The sequence below is a fragment of the Perca fluviatilis genome, chromosome 1 (genome assembly GCF_010015445.1).
Source record: "Perca fluviatilis chromosome 1, GENO_Pfluv_1.0, whole genome shotgun sequence".
Lineage (NCBI taxonomy): Eukaryota > Metazoa > Chordata > Actinopteri > Perciformes > Percidae > Perca > Perca fluviatilis.
In genome coordinates, this window is record NC_053112.1 from 3,407,855 (window position 1) to 3,432,748 (window position 24,894).

Here is a 24,894-nt window from a genome sequence, read left to right on the forward strand (position 1 = left end):
AAACATCAGGCAAACATCAGGTAAACATCAGGCAAACATCAGGCAAACATCAGGTAAACATCAGGCAAACATCAGGCAAACATCAGGTAAACATCAGGCAAACATCAGGCAAACATCTCAGGCAAACATCAGGTAAACATCAGGTAAACATCAGGCAAACACGGGCAAACATCAGGTAAACATCAGGCAAACATCTCAGGCAAACATCAGACAAACATCAGGCAAACATCTCAGGCAAACATCAGGCAAACATCAGGTAAACATCAGGCAAACATCAGGCAAACATCAGGTAAACATCTCAGGCAAACATCGGCAAACATCGGGTAAACAGTCAAGCAAAACATCAGGCAAACATCAGGTAAACATCAGGCAAACACAGGCAAACATCAGGTAAACATCAGGCAAACATCGGGCAAACATCAGGCAAACATCAGGTAAACATCAGGCAAACATCAGACAAACATCAGACAAACATCAGGCAAACATCAGGTAAACATCAGGTAAACATCAGGGTAAAACATCAGGCAACACAGGTAAACATCAGGCAAACATCAGGTGAAAACATCAGGCAAACATCAGGCAAAACATCTCAGGTAAACATCAGGCAAACATCAGGCAAACATCAGGCAAACATCAGGCAAACATCAGACAAACATCAGGCAAACATCAGGCAAACATCAGGTAAACATCAGGCAAACATCAGGCAAACATCAGGTAAACATCAGGCAAACATCAGGCAAACATCAGGTAAACATCAGGCAAACATCAGGCAAACATCAGGCAAACATCAGGTAAACATCAGGCAAACATCAGACAAACATCAGACAAACATCAGGCAAACATCAGGTAAACATCAGGTAAACATCAGGCAAACATCAGGCAAACATCAGGTAAACATCAGGTAAACATCAGGTAAACATCAGGCAAACATCAGGCTCTTTTTGAGTCATTTCTTTATGATAAAACAGGTGAACTAGTGTGATGTCAGCGTGTTAAATATGGATATGTTCTAGATTCTTCTCTCCTCTGGGACAGGACACTGAATATCGTTGAGTTGTGGACAAAACGAGATATCTGAGGACGTCATCTTGGACTTTTAGGAAACACTGATCCACATTTTAGAGACAGAACTACTCATCCATTCATCCAGAAGATAATCCAAACATTAAAAACTGTCTGTCTCAGTGTGTTTACCTGTCTCAGCCTGTCTGTCTGCGCTGTCTCTCTGCCTCCAGCTGTGTGGTCAGTGTCCTCTGCTCCTCCAGCAGCCTCAGGTTCTCCTTCTTCCTCTCCAGGCGCTCCAGATCTCGGACTACACCCTCGTGCAGACGCTGAGACACACACACACACACACACACACACACACACACACACACACACACACACACACACACACACACACACACAAGCATCAAGTAACCGGAAAACAGCCGCGAGGGGGAGACACAGCCAAGCAACCTTTGACTTTCATATATTATATTTATATTATTGTATTATAGAGTACTTGATTAAAAGTACAAGTAATAGTACGAGACTCAAATGACTTTGGTAGAAGTTAAAATCCCCTTTTAGAATATTACTTGAGTAAAATGTTCTGATATTTACTGAACTTAAGTCTCAAAAGTAATTTCCTGATATGAAATGTAATGAATTATCAGAATGAGGTATACGTGGAGTTTAGTGTCCCAAATTATTTTCCTAAAACTGAGTGTCCTAAATGATGAGGGTCTTATATATTTTGTTTCAACTTTTTTCATTTACATTTTTTTTATTGAGAGTCTTATTTGAGACAGGTTGTGGTTAAGGTAGCACAGGGGGTTTAGCAGGTTCATAAGTAATTAAGGCATTGTATGGGGAATTTGGGACACTAAACTGCACGTATACCTCAGAATTAAACGTTAAAAAGTCACTAAAACAAACAGCAGCTAGTCGCTTCGCAGGAGTTTCTCTGGCGCTTTTATTTTGAAAATCTGGACCGAATGTGTTTCTTAGCTGCCGCTGTTTTAGCCTGACACTATTTATTATTCATCTTTAGCTACAGTTATATCTGTTAACAGTCTGTCCGCAAAACACATCTCTTTACATATTTATGTTTAAACATCGTCAGCGTTTTAATTTGAAATGATAAAAAGTCCGTTAACTTCTTGTGACCTCATAGCTCCGCAGCTAACGGCTAGCTGACGTAGCTAACTGTTAGCCTTGCTGTTAGCGTTTAGTCCGGCTCTGCTCGGTACGGACCGGTTTACCTGTCTGTCCCAGGACTGGTTGAGGTGAACACCAGCCACGGTGCTCAGAGTCAGAACCACAGAAACTCCCAGAACCACTTTAGAGGTTGTAGACATGCCGTTAGCCTTTAGCTTCACGTTAGCCAGCTGCTAACTGGCTCTGATGCTGTTGTTAGCGACTCTTCTTCTTCGTCTTCTTCTATTGCTGGTGTAGTTTCTTCTTCTCTTTGTGAACATCTCCCTCTGGTGGTACAGGACTGAGACGGTCAAAGGTTGTTTCATCATTATCATGAAGGAAGGACGGAAAAGGTTTTTTTGTTAAATTTAAATTATTTATTTTAAATTTGGAAGGAAGTTGATTTTTTTTATAATTCTTTTATTATTTATTTAATTTTTTCTATTTTTATTTTTTGATAGTAAATAAAAGTTTTTTATTACTATTTATTTATTTTTATATTTATTTTTAAAGGAAGTAAAACATTTTTTTTGATTATTTATTTTTTCTATTAATTTCTTCAATTTTTTTATTATTTTTTATTTATTTATCTAATTGTTTATTTTATGTAATTAACATACACACACACACACAGACACACACACACACACACATACACAAACAGAGACACACACACACAAAGACACACACAGACACACACACACACGCACACAAGAGGTGTACCGTTGTTTAGAAAGGTGTCATTTTTGTTACACAACTTTTTTATAATTCAAAACATTTAATTAGATACAGTTTGTATTACTTCTGTCACAGAAATAATACTTATAATACTACTAAAATACGATATAATACTAATATAATACTACTTATAATACTACTAAAATACTAATTATTAAGTAAAGTTTTTTCTTCATTATTTCTGACTCGGAAACTAAATTTATTTTAATTCACAATAATAAAAAAATAAAACATAAATATTTTAAACCTAAATTATATTGGAGTTCGATGTTTTGTATGCTTTCTATATATTTAAATACTAATAAAACAAAATAACTCAATCAGCATTAACTTTATTTAAAATGCAGCACAGACAAAATATCAAAACATTAAATATCTGTAAGTAAAGTTTGATTCTTAAATCAGTTTGTATTTTTTATCAGTATATATTATCAGGTATATATATTTTTATAAATCAAATCTAGAACATCAACATTTATCACTTAACTACATCTCCCATGAGGCCATTGGGCGAAGTTGCGGTGATCCCCCTCCCGCCCCAGCCAATCAGAGACGCCGCTGACCAATGAGGGGCCGCGCTGCCGGCGGGGGGCGGGGCTTGTGCTCCCGTTCAGAGAAAGTGCCACGACTCCGCAGCCTGACGGACTCCGCTGAGGTGAGAAAACTCTCTACTAACTCATTAAAACTCTTTAAAAACTCAACCTTTGGTCTGAAACTACCGGGCCGGAGAGACCGCTCCTCAGAGGGAAGAGGCTGGCTCACACTGACGCTGAATAGTTACATAAAAAGGGTTGGTTTTTATACTTTTTTATACAAAAAAAATAAAATAATCAAAAATGGTCAAAAATAGACTTCCGACCGTCAGAAGAGACTGGATGTTTTCATATGAAGAACGAGGGAGACACGTTTTCATCAAAGTAAAATATTTTTAATAAATTATTTACTTTAGAAACATCTGGGAAAGACACATCATCTTAAATATCCCCTTGGGAATCCATAAAGTCTGTCTGTCAGGTCAAACATCTGTCTGTCTGTCTGTCTGTCTGTCTATCAGGACAGAGAAACATCTGTCTGTAGGCTATGTCTGTCTATCAGGACAGAGGAACATCTGTCTGTTAGGGACTAATGTTTATTTAAAATATAATAATAATAATAATAATAATAATATTAAACTAAAACACGTGATGTATGTGTATGTGTGTGTACGTGCGTGCGTGCGTGCGTGCGTGCATGCGTGTCTCCATCTGTGTTTGTGAATGTGTGTGTGTTTGTGTGTCTTTATCCGTGTGTGTGGTTCTGTTGTGTGTTTCTGTGTGTGTTTTTTTGTGTGTGTTTGTGTGGTCTCTCTCTTGTTGTGTGTGTGTTGTGTGTGTTTGTTTTTTTGTTGGTTTGTGTTGTTGTGTGTGTGTTTTAGCCCGGTGTGTAAGGACTGTATAGTGAAGGGGAACGTTGGAATTAATAAGGACCATTAGTTCAGGGGTGGAAATGAAACATATGATAAAAAATAAACCAGAATTATAAATTAAAAACACACAGCACAAAACAATACAGAAGCAGAAAGATTATCAAACCACAAATATACTACATTCTGCAGTAAAACTCACCAGAAATACTGTTTCTGCCTCAAACTCTTACTGTAAAGTGGTAGAAGTATTGGGAACACAATGTACCCAAACGCTGAGTATAAGTTAGTGGATTTCCAGCCATTTAAACTACATTTTACATCCAACATTTATCACATTTCCTTATATATTATATCAATACATATCTGCTGTCAGTTTTGAACTATTCTGATACTTTACTGCAGTAAAACTCAATAAAAATACTAGTTTTACATAATTGACCTTTATCTAAATGGATTAAAGTGTAAGTTTAGAAACAGAGGTTATATATATTGAAAATATAGGTAAGCTGTGTAGTGTAGGTATTGTAATCTTTGTGGAAAATCCCACCCAAAACAAACCAATAGAGGAGGAGAAAAAGATAGTGGATAAAAAAAGAATAGAAAAGAAAGAAGGAAAGAGAAGAAAAAAAGAAGGATAGGAAAAAAAAAAGTAAAGAAAAAAAGAAAAAAGGAAAATGCAAAGGTGTAGGGTTAATAGGTAGTGCTGTAACAGGTGGGGACAGGTAAATGAGCAAATAAAGAAGTATTTTAAAAAAGCAGGGGGGTTAAATTAGCTGGCTGAGTTAAAGAAATACAAAAGTGACCGTCTGAGGCCCCACCCCTCCGCCATCGTAGACCCCTAAGGCTTTCAGGGCCTGTAAGTCTGCCTTGAGTGATGGGGAGTGTCTGAGTCTCTAGCCCTTCCATGAGCAGCTCTGTTCCTGTAGAGCAGCCTCCCTGCCTTGGCAGACTTCTGTAGCAGCTCCTCCTGAGCAGCCTTCCTGTTCCTGTGAGAGCCTCCAGTGAGCAGCCTCTGTCTGTGAGAGCCTCGTTCCTGTGTGCAGCCTTCTTGTGAGCAGCCTTCCTGTGAGCAGCCTCCTTTCCTGGGAGCCTTCCATGAGCAGACTTGAGCACTCCGTGAGCAGCTCCGTTCCTGTGAGCAGCCTTCCTGTTCCTGTGAGCAGCCTTCCTGTCCTGTGAGCAGCTTCTCGGAGCGCAGCCTTCCGAGAGCAGCCATGGACGCCAGCACCCCCAACTCTCGGCTCCTATGGTGTTCGAGGGCTTCAAGGTCATCTGGGTGCTCGCATTGCCCTCCCTGCCACCTGTGTCCAGAAGGAGATCGTCATACAGGGAGGCACTGGCGCAGCAGCCTGAACGCCGCCCCCAGGCCCACAGAAGAAGAAGAAGTGTTAGAAGAAGAACAAAGCCAAAAGAAGAAGCACCCGAAGCCTGTTCAGAAGCAGGAAGCGATGGCGGCGAGGAGCCAGAGGGGGCGCTGGCCTGTACCGAGCCAGAACCTGACCCCGAACACGCTGCTGCTGCCGCCGCGGAGCCTGAACCCAAACCTGCCACGCCTGAACCGGAGCCAGAACCCAAACCTGCCACGCCTGAACCGGAGCCAGAACCCACCGTGGTCACCGCCACCGCCGTGGAGTCTCCTCCAGCCTCGTCGCCAAAGGAGAAGAAGAAGAAGAAGTCAGCTGTCGGTCAGTCAGGTAAAGCATTGTCACAGTTTAGTATGTTGGAAAGTCAAAAAGTCCTAGTATATTATCTCAAAAACATGACATGGTGCCTTATGTGTCGAGAACAAACCTACCACACCACCAAGAGAAGGTTTGAACCAAGCCCCCAGGAAGAGCTCCATGTCTAAAAGCCACCATGGGCTTAGTGGATAACGGGGGTACTGCACCCCATGGCCCAGAGAGACTTCTCACATAGACATTACATTACCCTATATTTCAGTGGATCATTTGTATACATATATGCTAAGTGTGTGTATAGTTACAGTATATACACACACCTTATATATGCTAAGTGTGTGTATAGTTGTAGTATATACAGAAGCATAGTATAGGGTATGTGTGTGTATAGTTTACAGTATATACACACAGCATATATGCTGATATGTGTGTATAGTGGTTACATACATACACAACAGCTTATATATGCTAAGTGTGTGTATAGTTACAGTATATACACACAGCTTATATATGCTAAGTGTGTGTATAGTTACAGTATATACACACAGCTCATATATGCTAAGTGTGTGTATAGTTACAGTATATACACACAGCTTATATATGCTAAGTGTGTGTATAGTTACAGTATATACACACAGCTTATATATGCTAAGTGTGTGTATAGTTACAGTATATACAGTTCTCTCGACTGCCGAAGGCAAACTTCTCCTATGTGTATATTATAGGGCTGGGCGATATGGAGAAAATCAGATATCACGATATTTTTGACCAAATATCTCGATATCGATTCCACAATTGTAGTGTGGACTATTGGTGCTTTCGCAAATTATTTACACAATGAGAGTTTAGATAAATAATCATCAGTAATGTGGATATCAAGATGCATAATCACTTTTTAGCGTGTTTATCAACGCAGTTCGGCCTGCTTTGACCTACATTACATGTGAACTTTCGTCGTAGCGAGTAGTATGAAAGGATGTGAGTCTGCAGAGGGAGGTTTGTGAGGTGGAGGATGATGGGTCAAACAGGACTTTCACTTTCACTTTTTTTGGTTAATGTTGTTTTTTAAGCCTCCCCCGATGTTTCTTTCCTAAACCCAACCGGTTATTGTTTTCCTAAGCGTGTGACGTTGGACCTGCCGTACGAAGCAGCTCGATTGGTTGTGGTCAGGCATTTGACCTTGAGTGGTTAAGGTTAGGATAGCCGATTGGTCAGGGGATCGGACCTGAACACATGGGGTTACGTTACCTTACGTTCTCGTGGAAGCCTGGCCAATAAATGCTATTGAAAGGCGGGTCTTGGCGTGGCCATAGTGGGATTCGTAATATCGTCCACTGTAAACAGCGTAGACATACACGTGGATAGCTCAAAATGAGTACAGATAACACGCCACTTGACTTTAGGAAAGTGGCGTGTATGTTTACACAAAGTCATGTTGCCATGTTGGAACATGACATCACTTCACTGTAATGCAGCCTCTAAAACCAGTAGAAGACCCTTATGTCGTATCACGATATTATGATATCCAAAATCTAAGACAAAATCTAGTCTCATATCACGACATCGATATATTGCCCTGCTCTATTATATTATCTTAATGTACGTATCGTATCGTATCTTACCTTATTGTATCTTATAGTATCATATCTTACATTATGACATATCTCGTCTTATCTGATCTTAGCCAAGGTGGAGCTGTCTGCTGCGTTGGAAACCGTTGCTAAGGAAGTCCTGGTCATGGCCGTGGCGCCGGTGGGGGATGTTTCTCCGGTGAACGTCGTTTCTGAAGTCACCAAAGAACCGTCTGCGGGTAAAACTGAAGAACCCAAGGAGACCTCGAGCAAGAAGAAGAAGTCCAAGAACAAAGCGGAGCCAGGTGAGTCACGCTAACGCGACATCACTTCCTGTTGACAAATGGCCGCTGATTTGAATTACAGAGAAATGTGAAAATCTGCAAAACTGGTTTCTTTCTGCTGTCATGTTCAGCCGTAACTGTAACGTTTAAAGATATAAAGTTAGACACGGAGGTCCCACATATCTGTCCCACCTCCCACCCCGCTGTTAAAAAGTTACTAAGTAACTTTTACTTTCATCAAAGTTCATCAAAGTAATAGTACTTTAACTTAAGTAGAATATTTCTGTACTCTGTCAAATTAAAACAGATATTTCATAGAGTGTATAAAACCTGTTCCTTTTATCCAAATATTATATTTATAATGTGTATTCTTTGCTTGTGTCTGGGCCCCTTTTACAAAAGCTTCAAACAGCAGCGTGTCCCATTTCCCATATCTGCATTATGTCTTCTGATTGTACTTGTCTTTAAACTTTTGTGAATAAACTGAACTGAGCTGAACGCAGGGCTGTGTGTTGTCCTGGTTTCTCTTTAAGTGAGCAACTCTGCAGACTCGTCCCTGCTGCTGCCGTACGGCGAACTGCTGTCCGCCGTGTCCACCATGACGCTCAGTGACCACGAGATGCACAAACTCACCGAGGTCCTGAACCAGAAGGCTGGAGTCCGCCACGAATCCTGGCAGCTGGTAGATACAACTCAGACACAACATACAACAAACCGTAACATATGACCGAGTACACTAAAGACTTAATCATAAGTATAGGAACATCTGCTCCAGTATGGTATATTAGTAATTCAAGTCAACATAAATATTTTATATATAGAGTAGGCTTTTCGGACAATACATTTATCAACTAACTGCTAACTATTCTCACATTGCCAGACCTTCCTCCACAGAGCTGTGGTGGAAGTTCTGGCTAGTCCACACAGCATCCCGGGATGGGAGGAAAACGTGCTCTGGTTTATTGGCATTTCTTTAAACCAATCACAATCATCGTGGGCGGCGCTAAGCTCCAGACGGAGCCACGGTGCCTCTGCTAAATAGTTTCTAGAGGGAAGGAACTTGTTTTGGTGGAACATGTGGACGTTCAAAAGTAGTTTTAGTCGTGCAACAGAAAACTCCGATTGGACAGATAGTCTAGCTAGCTGTTAGACAGACAGACAGACAGACAGACAGATAGTCTAGCTAGCTGTCTGGATTTACCCTGCAGAATTCTGAGGAGCAGTTAACCATAGTCCTCACAAATCCACCGGAGGTTAGAACGCCAACACACAGAAGACATGCATCTGTCGGAACCCTAGGTGGCCGCAGAGCCAGTGTTGGGAAAGTTCACTTTCTACATGAACTAGTTCAAAGTTCAGTTCGCAAATTTTGAAATGAACTAGTTCAGTTCATAGTTCATACTTCAACATTTTGAACTAAGTTCACAGTTCTTTTTTTCCATATGTTGCTGCAAGCTATTATTTTTCCAAATTATTGCCACAGCCCATATAGAACCACAGACAGAAATTATTATAGTTTTAACACTTAAACTATGCGTCAGATTTTGTCTTCATATTCAATCAGTCCAACGTGCCGTTTCAGGTTTGCTGTGGATGTGACTGAAGTGCGGATTTTCTTTTTGAAAGCCTGCGGGCAAAGTTTCCCAAGAAATGAAAGATTTTTCGCATCCTCACCGACGTTTTTTTCCGTTTAAATGATCATATGAAGCCTCCACGCTGCTTGTTGTTTTGATGACCCATGCGGTGGTGCGACACTGGCGGCTGGTGTTGCCAGATTGGGTGTTTTTTCTGCTACATATGAAGGCCCGTTTACGGTGTGTTTTAGCCGTGGTTTTGGCCTGGAAGGCTCTCTAGAAATCTGGCACCCTATTGGACGAAGTTAAACTGAGAGAGCGTGGTGTTCACAGACACCAAAATGAAGGAGTTCACAGTAATGTTCATCAGGCAGTAATATGGTACGTTCAGTTCGCCCAAAATATGAACGAGTTCACGAACTATCGTTCAATGAACGCGTTCAGGTACAATATCCAGAGCAATCCCTTAAATGAATCTCCGTCGATATAGACTACTAATGACCTGAAAGCAGCTGTAGTGTGAAATATTCTCCATGTTGATGAAAGCTTTTAACCCTCCTGTTGTCCTCGGGTCAAATTTGACCCATTTTCTTAAAGATTTGGGCTTTTCCGCCTTTAATTTGACAGGACAGCTAGGTGAGAAAGGGGAGACATGCAGGAAATCGTCACAGGTCGGATTCTAACCCTGGACCTTTGCATCGAGGTATATACCTCTCAGTGTATGTGCGCCTGCTCTAACCCAGCCACAAATTTGACCCATTTTCAAAAAGTTTCTATATCAGAAATTTGGGTTTTCTTTCAAACAAATTGTCAAAAAGAAATAACGTGGATGGTTCCCTACAACGGGTATAGTGATAAAAGTGTTGAAAAGACGACCAAAACCCAGAAAAACTAAAAACTGCACGGTCGACAGGAAGACAACACACAAGGCTTAAATATATTTAATTTATCAAACAGTAAAGTTGATTCTGTTTGACTTGTTAGGCCTGTCAGAAAGGAGACCCGCTGTCCAATCTGAAGAAACAGCTGGAGGAGAAAGAGAAGCTGCTGACCGCCGAGCAGGAGAGCGCCGCCACCGCCAAGACTCGCCTCCGAGACATCAGCAAGGTGAGCCAGCCAGCAAGATCTGTCCCTTCAGCTCTGCTGATTGGTCAAGGGTTGCCATGGACGCAGTTCTGATCACTCTGGAGGGCATTCATCAATCTTCAGAAAGAAGTCCAAAAAAATGCTTTGTAAAGCATCGTTGTTATAGCCTGACCAGCCAGACCCACACCCAGATGTTGGGTTTGGGAACTCCCCATTGGTCAGGCCTCAATCCGAGGGGCGGGACAAATGGTTGTCTTTCACATTCCCCTCTGCACACAATAGGATAACGCTACAACCAACCAGAGCAATGCTAGCTGGTAGATTAAACTTTAAACTCCCAACACATCTTCCTTTTTTAAGAATGACTTCAGTGCCATTCTTTGTTCTTTTCTCAAAGAAAAGTTTAACTCCAAGTCTTCCAGAGTCGCGGCCAAAGCCGAGTCCAAAGACCGCTGTTCGCCAGCAGCAGCGGCCATCTTCTTTGTTTTCAAGTAGCAGGTAATTCACGCCATTATGTTAAGCCCCGCTCACCGACTCTATACACGATGTGATTGGGCCGGGTAGAATTTGGTTTTTCCAGCTCGCAAGCCAATGGAGAGTTGCTAGACGACCCTAGTCGCTTAAAGTGCCCATATTATGAAAAAAACACTTTTTCTGGGATTTGGGGTGTTATTTTGTGTCTCTGGTGCTTCCACACACATACACACTTTGAAAAAAATCCAGCTGAAACGAGCTGGCTAACCGCAACCGTTAGCATGCTACCTCGTTCTCAATAGCAAAGCACTGCTACAACACACACAAGTTCACCATAATCTCCAAAAGAACTACTTCCATGTGCTCCCTGGTTTAGAAGAAGTCTCCCAGCTGATCCTGCCTTGGAACTGACTGAAGTTGGAGAAACAGCCTTTCTTTTACTGTCTATGGAGCTAGCTGACATGATCTACGATCTGAGCTACTGAGCATGTGCGAGTGCAATCAAAGATAGTACAGAAGAAGAAAAGAGGTCTCACTCTGTAGCTAAAACAGAGACCTGAACACAGGGTGAAAAGAGGAGCTGCAGCACTGAGAGAGAGCTGTGCAGTACAACAAAAATATGGTGTTTTTTGATAATGAAACCATGTAAACTTATTCTGGTACAAACTTAAAATACAATTATGAACCTGAAAATTATCATTATATGGGCGCTTTAAGACCTACAGTTTTTCATAGGAAGAAGTCAAGAAGTTACTGGCTTGCCGTGTTTCCTTCTACAGGAACTTGGTGCAGAGAAATCCAAGACGGCGTCTTTGGATGCCCGTCTGAAGGCAGAGCTGAGTGCTCAGGTTCAGAAAGTCGACGCCATGCGGGCCAAAATGGAGGCAGCTAACCAGGAACACCTGAAACATACGCAGCAGCTCAACCAGAAGGTATGGTTCAACTCACTTTAAATTCTTTAGTGGGTCATCAAAGCAAGCTTCAAGTCAAGTCTAAAGTTCTTGAAGGCAAGTCCAAGTAATTTTCTGATTTATTTAGGACATTAATCAACATCTCTGTAAATGTGCCAGTGTTAGCCAGCTGGCTAATTTTCAACTGTAGTCCTTAGGTCAGATGTTTTGAGACCAGAGCAACAGGAAACAGCAAGACATCAGTACAGGATACATGCCATTGTATGCACTTTGTGCAAAACAAAGTCTGATTGATTAGTAATGCTGAAATAGTCTTTAGATAGTTGCATGCAGTATGGACGCCACTGTAAAGCTACTCAAGATGGGCTTCTCTCATTGGTCAACTCGTGGTTGATCACATGATGAATAAGTGTGGCCCTGATCTCATCAGAGATGGCTCTCCTTCTTCCTCCTCCTCCTCCTCATCCCATGTCTCCTCCTCCTCCTCCTCCTCCTCTCCTTGCTCTCTGTCTATTGTTGGCATCCATTGTTCAAAACAGGTAATCTGACCTTTGACCTCTGTATAGGCCTATACTAAATCAGTGATTGGTTAGTGTTCAGTTATGACATACTGTGTTTGTACATGTGAGGAGTGTGTGTGTGTGTGTGTGCCCTGGTAAATAAGTGTAGCATTTTGATTGGTTGTGTTTGGAAAAGGAATGCAAGTCACTTCCTGATAGATTTTTGTGTCTTAGGTAGAGAATTGTGTGTAATGTTTTGAAAAAAGTGTTTTATGCCATTAGAAACTGAGTGAAAGGCTGAGAAATAGCTCCTGGTTTTGGAGATTTGGGGTGTAGTTTTGCACTTTGAGTGAGAGGTTTCAAAAATGTTGTGACATGAAAATATTTTGTGTGTAAGCAGTTGGAGAAAACTGTAAGTCTCAGGTGTGGAGTTATGGCTAACGAGTTGTTAGCTGGCACGGATATGCAACGTGTATGACGTGTAGCTAACTGGTTGTTAAACTGGAACAGATCGGGAGTCTTCAGGACCAGTTGGAGAACGGTCCGAATGCTCAGCTGGCCCGACTGCAGCAGGAGAACTCCATCCTCCGAGACGCCTTGAACCAGGCAACCAGCCAGGCCGAGAGCAGGTAACACAACCAGGCCATCAGCCAGGCCGAGAGCAGGTAACACAACCAGGCCACCAGCCAGGCCGAGAGCAGGTAACAAAACCAGGCCACCAGCCAGGCCGAGAGCAGGTAACACAACCAAGCAAACCAGCCAGGCCGAGAGCAGGTAACACAACCAGGCAACCAGCCAGGCCGAGAGCAGGTAACACAACCAGGCAACCAGCCAGGCTGAGAGCAGGTAACACACAAGTCACGTCAAGTCTGTACGTTGGTAAAGTACCCATGAGCAGCATCGGCCATTGCTATACATTCATCCAACAAGTTCTCCAACCTCTAACTCATTGCCGATTTTAGACCCTTTTTAAGGGGGCTAAAGCACCCCTAAATTTCATCTCAGCTCCCCTAAAAATTATAATAATAAAAAACAATAATAAAAAAATATTTAAAATCTATTTTAATGCTTTAAGTTAGAGTTTGCGAACTTGTCTGTTAGTTACAGAGGACAAACAATTACAAGTTCAAAAGCCTTGAAACAGATGTAATATCCTGGGTGTCTGTCGCCGATGCTACGCACCTGGAACCCCATCAAGGAAAGGGTTAACAGAAACGTGGCATTGGCCAATCAGAGGAGGTTATGATGTCAGAGTCCCGCCTTTGGCTGAGTCTCTATCTGGTCTGTCAGAGGGAGAGCAGGAGACGGTTGTGTAGTTTAAAGTTGGTCGTCCCCAGAGAAGAAGTTGGTAATTTCATGGCACAGATTAGAACCCAAATTGAAATGTAAGCGACTAAAATTGCTGAATGTTAGAACATTGTGTCAAATTGGTCGTTATTACTGAGACTTATAAAGTGTCCCTCCCTAAAGGTCTGATCTTAGAATCGCCCCTGCTCTAACTTGTGTCATATCGGAGTTATCAGTTTATAAATTGTACGTAGCATTCACGCCAACATCCAGCTTAATTAGGGCAAACAGTAAGAAGCACACAGACAGTGACGGGACTCCACGGTGCATTCATGTGCACATCGTAAACTCAGAGACACTCAAACCGTTAGTGTAATGTTCATTTCTGCCATCTAGTGGCTCTCATTGTGGCATTGCCGTCCCTGCTGCAAAAAAAATAGTTGAATCATGGATTTTGGAGAATCATGACACCCCTGTTAGATACTCACCAACAGAGTCTGAAGCTCTCTGATTGGCTGGTTCTTACAGCAATGCTCTCTGGGACTCGTAGTTGACGTAGAGTTTACTGCTGTCCATCTACCAACTGTGCCTCTACCATCCTGTGTGACCCTAACTCTCCCTGCAGGCAGAATGCGGAGCTGGCCCGTCTCAGGCAGGACTGCGTCCGTCTGGGTCGAGAGTTGACCGAGCGTACCGACGCGCTGCGGGCCGACGAAGAGCGCCGGAAGAGTCTGGAGGCCAAGATGGCCGCCGCCGAGCAAGAACTAGCCAAAGCCCAGGTCAGAAACACAAACCCACCAGCTACATTTGTAGTTTCCTTTTTTTAACCCTTGTGTTGCCTTCCCGTGATCGAACGTTTTTGTCACTTTTTCTGACGTTTGTCACTTTTTTCAATGTTCTTTTATAAAAAAAACATTCAAATGCTATAAAATTGAATAAAACTTGCGGAGAGCATTGAATGGAGCCATCCACGTTATTTCTTCTGAAAATTCGGTATAGAAACTTTTTGAAAATGGGTCAAATTTGGGTCAAATTTGACCCGAGGACAACAGGACGGTTAAAGAACCAATATAACGTTGGAGCTGCTGCTAAGTGACCCGTGTTTTCTGTCTGTTTGTGCAGCTGGCCCGTGAGGACACTGAGCGCGCTCTGCAGAAGCGACTGGAGGAAGTGCGTTTGGAGCTGAACGCATCAAAGCAGGAAGCTGCTGCCGTTAGCGGTGAGTGTTTTCTGTTAGCATGCAGCTAACTCAGACCTGTGGTTTCAACAATGCTAACAAATGCTAACCAGCTCTGTAATAAGAGAAGCTTGATTTGTTTGTGTTTTTGCTTCCAGAGTCTATTAGTCCAAACCATAGACTGTATCTAAGATGGCCGCCGCATCTCCACACAAACATAAAGTAAAGAGAAGTTAGTCTCTGAGCGGGGATGAGTAATGTTACAACAAACCCTTTTCTCCCCGGTTGTGAAAACATCCAAAAACTGACTGAAATATATTGTGATATTGTGGCTTTAGCTGAGCTAATGTTAACTTGTTTGCTCGATAACTGATCAACTAGCTACCTAACGTTAGCTACCAATACAAATTGAATCAAGGAAACGTAATTATGTGGGTGAAACTGCAGCTATTTTACCAGAATGACATGAATAAACGTTATTAAACGTGGATAAAACTGTAACCTATCCTATCTGTATTTTAATCGGCAATCGTGTTAAACAATGAAAACTACAACTCCCATAATGCCACTTCACGACGTCATCAAAAGTCTGTGTTTACATCCATCGTTTTGATTGAGAGACCGTCTAGCGGCAGAAAATTACATGTTGTATGTTTAAACAGTCTATGCATCTACCCCTGGTCCATACCAAGTGTATCTCACATCTATGTCTTAGTCCGGAAGTTATCACAGGAACTAACCCATTCCCTTCAGCACACCTTCTGTGTTCCCATCATGTCCAAATGTACCAGAAACTAACTCGTTTTCCTGCTCTTTGTATCTCAGAGCAGCAGGGGGCGCTGGAGTCCAGAGAGACTGAACTGCAGGAGCTCAAGGTCCAGCTGGAGAACCAGGCTGCAGTCCAGGTAATAACCTGAATACCTCACCTTCAAGGTCTGGCTACACCACAGATGCATTCTGGGTTGTTTGCATTTCTTTAAACCAATCACAACAGTCTCGGGCGGCGCTAAGCTCCGGACGCATCGATGGTGGCTCTGGGTTAGAGGGTTATAGCTACGGCGACGACAGTTGAGTTTAGACACCAAAACAACTTGTTAAGTTTAGGAGAAAGATCACGGTTTGGGTTAAAAACACTCCCGAGGAACAAACACTTGTTTCCTGGATGAAAGTATTAAAGTTATATTATTATATTAGCCTAGATTTTGCCAGATTTTGTGTAAGTTTGCGTAACTTCCGGCCGTAGCTGTGGTTAGGTTAGAGTTAAAATGCAATGGGTCAAATGTGACCCGAGGACAACAGGAGGGTTAAATGGAGGTAACTTGTTCTGAAACAGAGAATAGACATCTCCCGAGCTCGTTGCGTTTTGTGAATTTATTACAAACTTTCCTCCACAGCGACTTCTTGTAGTTTCAGCCACCCATTTCCCCGAGCTTCTCTCTGGCAGGAGACCGTTGAAAATGTGTTAATTGTTGTAACTTTCCAACTTGTGTGCGTGCAGGTGGAGCGGTCGTCTGAAGTGGAGCAGCTGAAGAACAGGTAACTCTCCTGCTCTCACTTTACTAAACTAATACCTGAGTGTAGACGTTGTGTCGGACTGTAGTTTGACTTCCTGTCTTACTTCCTGTCAGTGTGCAGCGCAGAGACGAGCAGGTCGTCTCACTGGAGGCGGAGCTCACTCAGCTGAGGGCGGAGCTACAGCTGCTGACATCATCACAGTCACAGAGGTCAGAAACACAGAACACACACACTTGATGTTGATATCATATACATACAACTAACTAACTTTTTGGATCAAGTCTAGGAGTAGGGCTGGGCGATATGGAGAAAATCAGATATCACGATATTTTTGACCAAATACCTCGATATCGATACCGTAACGATATTGTAGTGGTGACTATCGGTGCTTTCACAAAATATTTACACAATGAGATTTTTGATAAATAATCATCAGTAATGTGGATATAATGACTAAGTGGGTAAAGGCAAATAATAGAACAGTTACAACAGTCTGGTAAGTTCAGAAAAGTACATCACTTTACTGTAATGCAGCCTTTAAAACCAGGAAAAGAAACTTATGCCATATTACAATATTACGATATCCAAAATCTAAGACGATATCTAGTCTCATATCCAGGGCATGAAGTTAACTTTTTTGACCACCAGCCACTTTTTTTTTTGCATCATAAAAGGTGAAAAACAGGACTTGCTGTGTCTCTATGATCCTGTCCTATTCATGGTAGCCTACTCGTGGACATTGCGTACGTGCTGTAGTAGGGGGCTGGCCTTGATAATACTGCATGGGGGTCTGGTGTTGGCTCGTTACACCACTGCATATAAGAGATGAGAGGACAACATCAGGAGTAGCCTACGCGCACCACAACAACAAAACACTGGTGAATGTGGACCATAACACATGAGTTGTTGCAAAGAAGTTGCAACTTTTTTGTATAGTTCTTAAAAATAAAAAAGGAAATAAAAAGGAAACTTGTTTTGGGGAGAATAATAATTGGTACTATTAATTAATTTTCTGGGCTGAGATTTCCTAGGAACCTTACCAAAAAGGCTCAGGCTGATGATGTTGGTATAATAATTTAAGACACAAAATAATAATTTATTGAATTAATCAAATCGAACATATGTGTCAGTGGCTTGTTGATCTTTACATTGTTAGTTAATTTCCTAGGTCTCATCTGCGTTTTTTCCTGCATCCACCGTGTGTGATTTTTTGTGTGTGTGTGTGATTGTGTGCGCGTCAGTTGCGGGGGAAACGGAGCAACAGCCCCGCCCGCTGCAGACAGCTGACAAGATGAAACAGCAGCAACGTTCAGAGACTTAAAGTGATGGTTTTCGACACTTAGGTCTTTCATGACCTGCGACGCGCAACCCCCGAAGCTTTTTCACCTGGGTCTAACATTGGGCAGTTAAGCGTAGAGTAGCGTTAGCCACTGAATAGCTTAGCGGGCTAATTGACCACGTTTGATGTCTTAATTGACCCACTAATAATGACGACCGAATGATACAAGGTCTACACTAGTATATATAGGTTATGCACTCATAAAACGATGGATTGGAAAGTTTGAAAGTACACCCGAAGTTTATGTAAATAACACTTGCCTGCTGGCTTCTGCTCTCTGCTGTTGTTGTTGCTGCTGTGAGTCTAACTGCAGGTAGCAGCAGCAACAGCAACAGAGAGCTGAGGAGAGCAGGCAAGTGTTCATAAACTTCTGGTGTACTTACAAACTTTCCAATCCATCGTTTTATGAGTGCATAACCTATTTGTACTAGTGTAGACCTTTGGTATCATTTCGGGCATTATTAGTGGGGTCATTTACGAGATACAAACGTGGGTCCGTTAGCCCCTGCGCTAAGCTATTCAGCGGCTAACGCTACTCTACGCTAACTCTCCCAATGTTCGACCCAAGTGAAAAAAGCTTCTGGGGGGGTGTTTGGCTCGAGGTCATGGTGCAAAGGACCCTAGGGTAAATTACTCCGAACCATCACTTTAAGAGTAAAAACTCGTTACAGCTACATTGATGTTACAATGTCTACAGGTTGGCAGGACGGTCTGAAAAGTGTTGCACGGTTTTTCGCTGTAGATTTTGTTGGTAATGTGAGATGTTCGAGTCACACACGCGTCTCGTCTTCATAACAGAAACAAGTAAATTAATTTGACCCGTTCTCCCTCCCGCTTGGTCAGTGGCTGCGCGATAGGGAGCCCCGGCTGTCAATCAATGTCTTCCAGTGATGCGGGCCCCTGATTGGACCAGGCCCGTAAGCAACCGCATTCCCTGCTTACTGATAGTTACGCATCTGAATCACTCAATTCTCATTGGCTACCCACCAAAGTGGCTGGTAGATTGACAGTGTTACCCACCAATTGCAAAATTTACCCACATTTGGCGTGTGGGCGGGTGTTAATTTCATGCCCTGCTCAAATCACGATATCGATATAATATCGATATATTGCCCAGCTCTATCTAGGAGATTTTTAAAGATACCAACCAATCAGATTTTTCTAGCCAAATTTTACTTCTTTTCCTCCTCTTTTATCTTCATCTCTGCAGCCTTCCTCTTTTGCTCTTAACTCCCAAAAAATATCTCCACGTTTGGTTCCTCTGGTTTGTTTCGTGCCGTTCCTTTTGTCTTGTCGGTTTCAACGTAGCTCGTAACCGATCCACACAAAACTGACGATAAGAAGAACAACAGACACTTCACACAATAAACTTGTCGCCTGAACAGGGACTTGAACCCTGGACCCTCAGATTAAAAGTCTGATGCTCTACCGACTGAGCTATCCAGGCTTCAATAAGCTGGGGCTCTGGATGAATCAATCACCTGGACTCTAAATGGAAGTGTAATTCGGTGAAGACCATCAAGCTTTTGCCATTATCACCATCTTCTGGACAGGAGGAAGGTAGACCCTGATTTGCACATTGCCTGGTAACACCCATTTTTATGGCACAAACTGGTGGAAAATCAGCCAAAATCGGCCAAAAGCCAAAATGCACAACTCATTTATGGCCACAAGCAGACTGTGGACCTCCTGCAAACCTGCATGACGGATGACGAGAGTGAGAACTCCAGACATATCCCACAATCAAGCTGTCACCTTAAGGCCGGTTACACACTGCCTGCGTGGCGTGAGCGTGGCGTTTCTGTTGCATGTCAGTTGCGTGTCAATTGTGTGGAGTGAACACAACAGTGCTGCTGCTACTAGCCTTGACCTGTATGTTTCCCATTGATAAAATGAAATACCATATTAAACACAAATATATACTGATCTGATTACAGCAAAGACAACGTCGGCAGTATTGACGGCAAAATAAGCGTTGGTTCTACTTCTAGCATGCACGCATTTTCGGCGCCTGAGGCGTGTCACACAGGCAGTGTGTAAGCTCTAACCCGTTAACATGGGAGCCCAAATATAAACGGACACGCCACGCAGCTGACACGCTCGAGAGACGCGTCCAGTGTGTAACCGGCCTAACTGGGACTTGAGCTGTGGTATTCTTTTTCGCTCAAAACATAGAAAACCTAATGCAATTTTTGCGGCTCCAGGCCAATGAACATTCCTGCTGGTGGGTACCATAAAGCAGCTCTCCCTCTTCATCCATTCTATACTCTTGGTGTCCTCATGCAGAAGTTACAATCCGTAGTTTGAGCAAAAGCCCTCGTGCCAGCAAAAACTGCCTCATTTTTTTGCAGCCTGCCGATTCAAACAGACAAAGTGTTATTTCCTTCTTCATCACCTGTCAAACTGGCAAGTAACTTAACAACGTTAACCGCCAAAGGTCATTTTTACCCACATTTGGCAATTTAAAGCCCTGTCACAAGGTATAAAATCCTAGCCTGACCAGCCAGCCCCACATCAAGATGTCTGGTCTGGGAACTCACCATTGACGGAGCTCAATCCGAGGGTCAGGATAAACGTTTGTCTTTCAAATTCCCTCTGCACGCAATAGGATAGCGCTCCAACCAGGCAGAGTAACGAAGAAGGTAGCGAAGCTAGTTGGTAGATTAAACTTTTGCCGTATCTGGTCGGCAAAACATCTTCCTTTTTTATGAATGACTTCAGAGCAGTTCTTTGTTCTTTTCTCAAAGAAAAGCTGAACTCCAAGTCTTCCAGAAGACCGCTGTTCACCAGCAGCAGCAGCAGCAGCAGCAGCCATAAGCCCCGCCCCCCCAACTCTATACACGATGTGATTGGCCTGACCAGAGTTTGGTTTTTCAAGCCAACGGAGAGTGTCTACACCCCCCTGGCTGCAAATTACATTTGCTGCCTCTAGATGTCTGGGCTAATAAAATCCTCCCATAGTGAGACAGTAGAAGAGTCAGAGTTTGATCACAGCGACATCTGGTGGCCGCTAGAGGAAATGCAGCTCAACACGTTCAATAAAAACTCAAATTTTGTGTCTTTGTGTCATCAGAGTGAAGGAGGAAGAAGAAGAAGAAGCAGCCGGTGAGCAGACGCAGAAAGATGTACGTTTGAATCCTCACAGTTTGACGCCAAAGATCGCTCTTTTCAAAGTACTTAAAGTCACGTTTCACATGTTTTAATGTGTTTTATCAGATTTATCAGCAGGACGTAGAACGGGGGGGGGGGGGAGGGGTCAAAGTCAACTTCACTAAGGGCCAAACATCTTGAGTTAATTAACATGCTTTTATTTAATCAGAAAGTCAAATATCTCCGACTGTATTATTGTATATCTCAAAGAGTCTTCTCGCTTACAGTTTGGTCCACATAAAATCCTTAAAAAGTCAGCAAAAAAGTTCCATAGCCACCGTAGAAAAACGTGACAAAAAACGTTGAAAAAGCAACAAAAAGTAGGCAGAACCTAAATTGATATGCGGGCCGGATCAAAATCTGCGTGGGGCCGGATTTTGCCCGTGGGCCTCGAGTTAGACACGTGTGACGTAGAATAACGCAGAATGTTTTCCGCAGATTTGAACCAAAATTTGGGGAGGAGGCCTCGAGGAAGACCCAGGACTAGGCGGAGGGATCATATCTCCACCCTGGCCTGGGCAACCCCTTCTATTACATATTATTTAGACAACGGTACAATATTTGCTGTTATCACAAAGTCCATGACGTCCGATTTTGATTCTGAATTATCAGAAAATCACTCAAAGAAAAACAGAGAATCAAACACGGGCTGAGAACATGATGTAATCTGCATAATATCTATTATTGAAATAGTTTGGTTTATTGTGTTTACTCTCAATTATGTCACACAGTTTAACTCTACAATACATTTAAAACAAACCTATATTATGTATATATATATATATATATATATATATATATATATATAAAACAGCTGCTGTTAGACACATCGCAAACCTCACAGGATGTTTTTAACGTTATGATAAAGAATATCATTTTATATATGTATGATATTCTTTATCATAACATTAAAAACATCCTGTGAGGTTTGCGATATGTCTAACAGCAGCTGTTCTTCTCCTTCTTCTCCTTCTCCTCCTTCTTCTTCTCCTCTGCAGGGATCAGGAAGCGAGACAGAGTCCGAGCAGCCGTTTGAAAGGTGAAAAAACTGAACGCATTATTTCTTTAAACGTTATTTTTACGTTTTGTTAAACGCATTCTCAATAACGCCAGGAACAGAATCTATCGTACAATACTAGCAGACCTACAAGCTTCATGACGCAGTTTTTTACAACTTTAAAAAAAAAGTTTAACATTTTATGTTTTGTTTTTGTCACGTTATGTTCATGGTTTTTTTATGGTTTCTCCGTGTCTGACGTTGATGTTACGTTTTGACGCTGAGTTCCTTGTGTGCCGTGTCTGACGTTGAGTTTTGTGTTTGTCAGTCTGGAGGAAGACTCTCAGCTGCTGCGTCTGGAGGAAGAACTGCACACGCTCAGAGACGAGCTGCAGCAGGCTCGTAACCACGGCAACGTGAGTCCAAATCACACACCTTACCATCCTATAGAGCTTTTTGCACCGCAATATTTTTATATTATTATATTGTGTGTGCTGCTGTGCGTCCCTGTGTGTGCAACAAGCATAGTGTGCGTGCGCTGTGCACGAGCCTAGGAGCATTTTACTAATGCTCTGTTAAAATAACAATGAAATGCTGCGTTATTGACTTTAGACCAGGTTTTTGTTGATCAATGGAGCGATCACTTCCCACTGCTTCAAGACGGCAATACTCACAGAATGCACCTGAACACACCTCCCTCTAAGACCAGCACGCCCAGAATGCACCTGAACACACCTCCCTGTAAGACCAGCACGTCCAGAATGCACCTGAACACACCTCCCCTGTAAGACCAGCACGCCCAGAATGCACCTGAACACACCTCCCCTGTAAGACCAGCACACCCAGAATGCACCTGAACACACCTCCCTGTAAGACCAGCATGCCCAGAATGCACCTGAACACACCTCCCTGTAAGACCAGCATGCCCAGAATGCACCTGACCACACCTCCCTGTAAGACCAGCAGAATGCACCTGAACACACCTCCCCTGTAAGACCAGCACACCCAGAATGCACCTGAACACACCTCCCTGTAAGACCAGCATGCCCAGAATGCACCTGAGCACACCTCCCTGTAAGACCAGCGCGCCCAGAATGCACCTGAACACACCTCCCTGTAAGACCAGCAGAATGCACCTGAACACACCTCCCTGTAAGACCAGCACGCCCAGAATGCACCTGAACACACCTCCCTGTAAGACCAGCAGAATGCACCTGAACACACCTCCCTGTAAGACCAGCACGCCCAGAATGCACCTGAACACACCTCCCTGTAAGACCAGCACGCCCAGAATGCCCCTGAACACACCTCCCTGTAAGACCAGCATGCCCAGAATGCACCTGAACACACCTCCCTGTAGGACCAGCACGCCCAGAATGCACCTGAACACACCTCCCTGTAAGACCAGCAGAATGCACCTGAACACACCTCCCTGTAAGACCAGCACGCCCAGAATGCACCTGAACACACCTCCCTGTAAGACCAGCACGCCCAGAATGCCCCTGAACACACCTCCCTGTAAGACCAGCATGCCCAGAATGCACCTGAACACACCTCCCTGTAGGACCAGCACGCCCAGAATGCACCTGAACACACCTCCCTGTAGGACCAGCACGCCCAGAATGCACCTGAACACACCTCCCTGTAGGACCAGCACGCCCAGAATGCACCTGAACACACCTCCCTGTAAGACCAGCAGGCCTATGGGCCACAGATGGGCGCAGGTGCATTTGTTATTTAAACAACGTGGGCGCTGGACGGGAAACTGACAACTGTGTCAGTCTTAAACTAGCAAAGACACTTGGGTCGGGCTTTGTGCTGAAAGTAGTAACACAGCTAACAAACTAGCAAACTTTATGTAGAAGTTAAGTGAGATTAGGTAAAAAGATTGTTTCTAAAACAATAGATTGTATAAATTCTATTGCAGTAAAATAAGATACTTGTGACGGACACATTATTGAACATACCTGTCCAACAGTAAGATTTGTCCAGTTTTGACACTGTAAGCGTGCTTATCAAGTCTTCTGTTACCTTATTAAAGTTCTTTATGACAGAGCAGATCTGACTTTTCTTCCTTCATGTTGTGTTCAGGAGCTGCAGGACAAAATGGCGACGCTTTCGGCGGAGGAGCGTCAGAGCGAGCAGCGAGAGGCAGAGCTTAAAGCAGCGCTGGTCAGTTTAACAAATATCAAACATCTGAAACATTCCAGCGCTGTAGTGTAATGTAACTAAGTACTGCTGTGTAATGAACTAACGGTATCTTTACAGGCTGAAGCCGAGTCCAGGTTTGCGTCTCTGCGTCTGGACTTCCAGGCGTCGCTGCAGGTTCTGTTTCCCGGCGTCTCTGTGGAGGCGGAGAAGGTTGGTCGGCTGCTTCCTGTTTACATATTTATATATTTATAAAACGGGAAGCTCAAATCAAGCAGTCTGATTGGTTCATAGCTGGGATATTATCATATGCAACGGTTCCTGTGCACAATAAGTATTAAGTGTTAAAACAAAACAGGGAGGGAATACGTTCATCTGCACACACCGCCAGGGGGGGAAAATGTTTGTCTGTACACACTGCCAGGGAGGGAATGCTTTCATCTGCACACACCGCCAGGGAGGGAAGGCATTCGTCTGCACACACCACCTGGGGGGAAGACGTTAGTCTGCACACACCGCCAGGGAGGGAAGACATTAGTCTGCACACACCGCCAGGGGGAAGACGTTAGTCTGCACACACCGCCAGGGGGGGAAGACGTTAGTCTGCACACACTGGCAGGGACGGAAGACATTACTCTGCACACACCGCCGGGGGGAAGACGTTAGTCTGCACACACCGCCAGGGGGGAAGACGTTACTCTGCACACACCGCCAGGGGGGAAGACGTTAGTCTGCAGACACCACCGGGGAGGAAAGACGTTAGTCTGCATACACCACCAGGGGGGAAGACGTTAGTATATATATATATAAAACTTTATCGCCTTTAAATTATCGCCCTCAAACCAAAGAACAAGTGAGGAATCATTATGGCGATCCAG

The 24,894-nt window shown here is 43.3% G+C and overlaps 2 protein-coding genes and 1 non-coding gene across 3 annotated transcripts in view; 1 reads left to right on the top strand and 2 right to left on the bottom strand.

Moving 5' to 3' along the window:
• Positions 1–1,197: 1,197 nt before the first annotated feature.
• LOC120551303 (protein PET117 homolog, mitochondrial) lies at positions 1,198–2,441 on the bottom strand. Its single transcript, XM_039788648.1, has 2 exons — positions 2,247–2,441; positions 1,198–1,331 (listed from the first exon to the last, which is right to left on the bottom strand). Exons 1-2 carry the CDS (start codon positions 2,340–2,342, stop codon positions 1,200–1,202), a joined length of 228 nt encoding a protein of 75 aa, XP_039644582.1. The 5' UTR covers positions 2,343–2,441; the 3' UTR covers positions 1,198–1,199.
• Positions 2,442–5,570: 3,129 nt separating this feature from the next.
• The window catches only part of rrbp1b (ribosome binding protein 1b), a 35,069-nt gene continuing 15,745 nt past the window's right edge, over positions 5,571–24,894 (top strand). The window contains exons 1-16 of the mRNA XM_039805633.1: positions 5,571–6,018; positions 7,688–7,879; positions 8,392–8,540; positions 10,417–10,539; positions 11,772–11,924; positions 12,914–13,032; positions 14,316–14,469; positions 14,813–14,909; positions 15,693–15,772; positions 16,366–16,403; positions 16,496–16,591; positions 20,795–20,846; positions 21,870–21,910; positions 22,197–22,284; positions 23,960–24,040; positions 24,137–24,229. Of these exons, the coding sequence (XP_039661567.1) occupies positions 5,571–6,018; positions 7,688–7,879; positions 8,392–8,540; positions 10,417–10,539; positions 11,772–11,924; positions 12,914–13,032; positions 14,316–14,469; positions 14,813–14,909; positions 15,693–15,772; positions 16,366–16,403; positions 16,496–16,591; positions 20,795–20,846; positions 21,870–21,910; positions 22,197–22,284; positions 23,960–24,040; positions 24,137–24,229 (2,004 nt within the window). The remainder of the gene's footprint in view (positions 6,019–7,687; positions 7,880–8,391; positions 8,541–10,416; positions 10,540–11,771; positions 11,925–12,913; positions 13,033–14,315; positions 14,470–14,812; positions 14,910–15,692; positions 15,773–16,365; positions 16,404–16,495; positions 16,592–20,794; positions 20,847–21,869; positions 21,911–22,196; positions 22,285–23,959; positions 24,041–24,136; positions 24,230–24,894) is intronic.
• Positions 19,096–19,168, bottom strand: trnak-uuu. The gene has a single exon. It is a non-coding gene; the product is annotated as a tRNA-Lys (tRNA).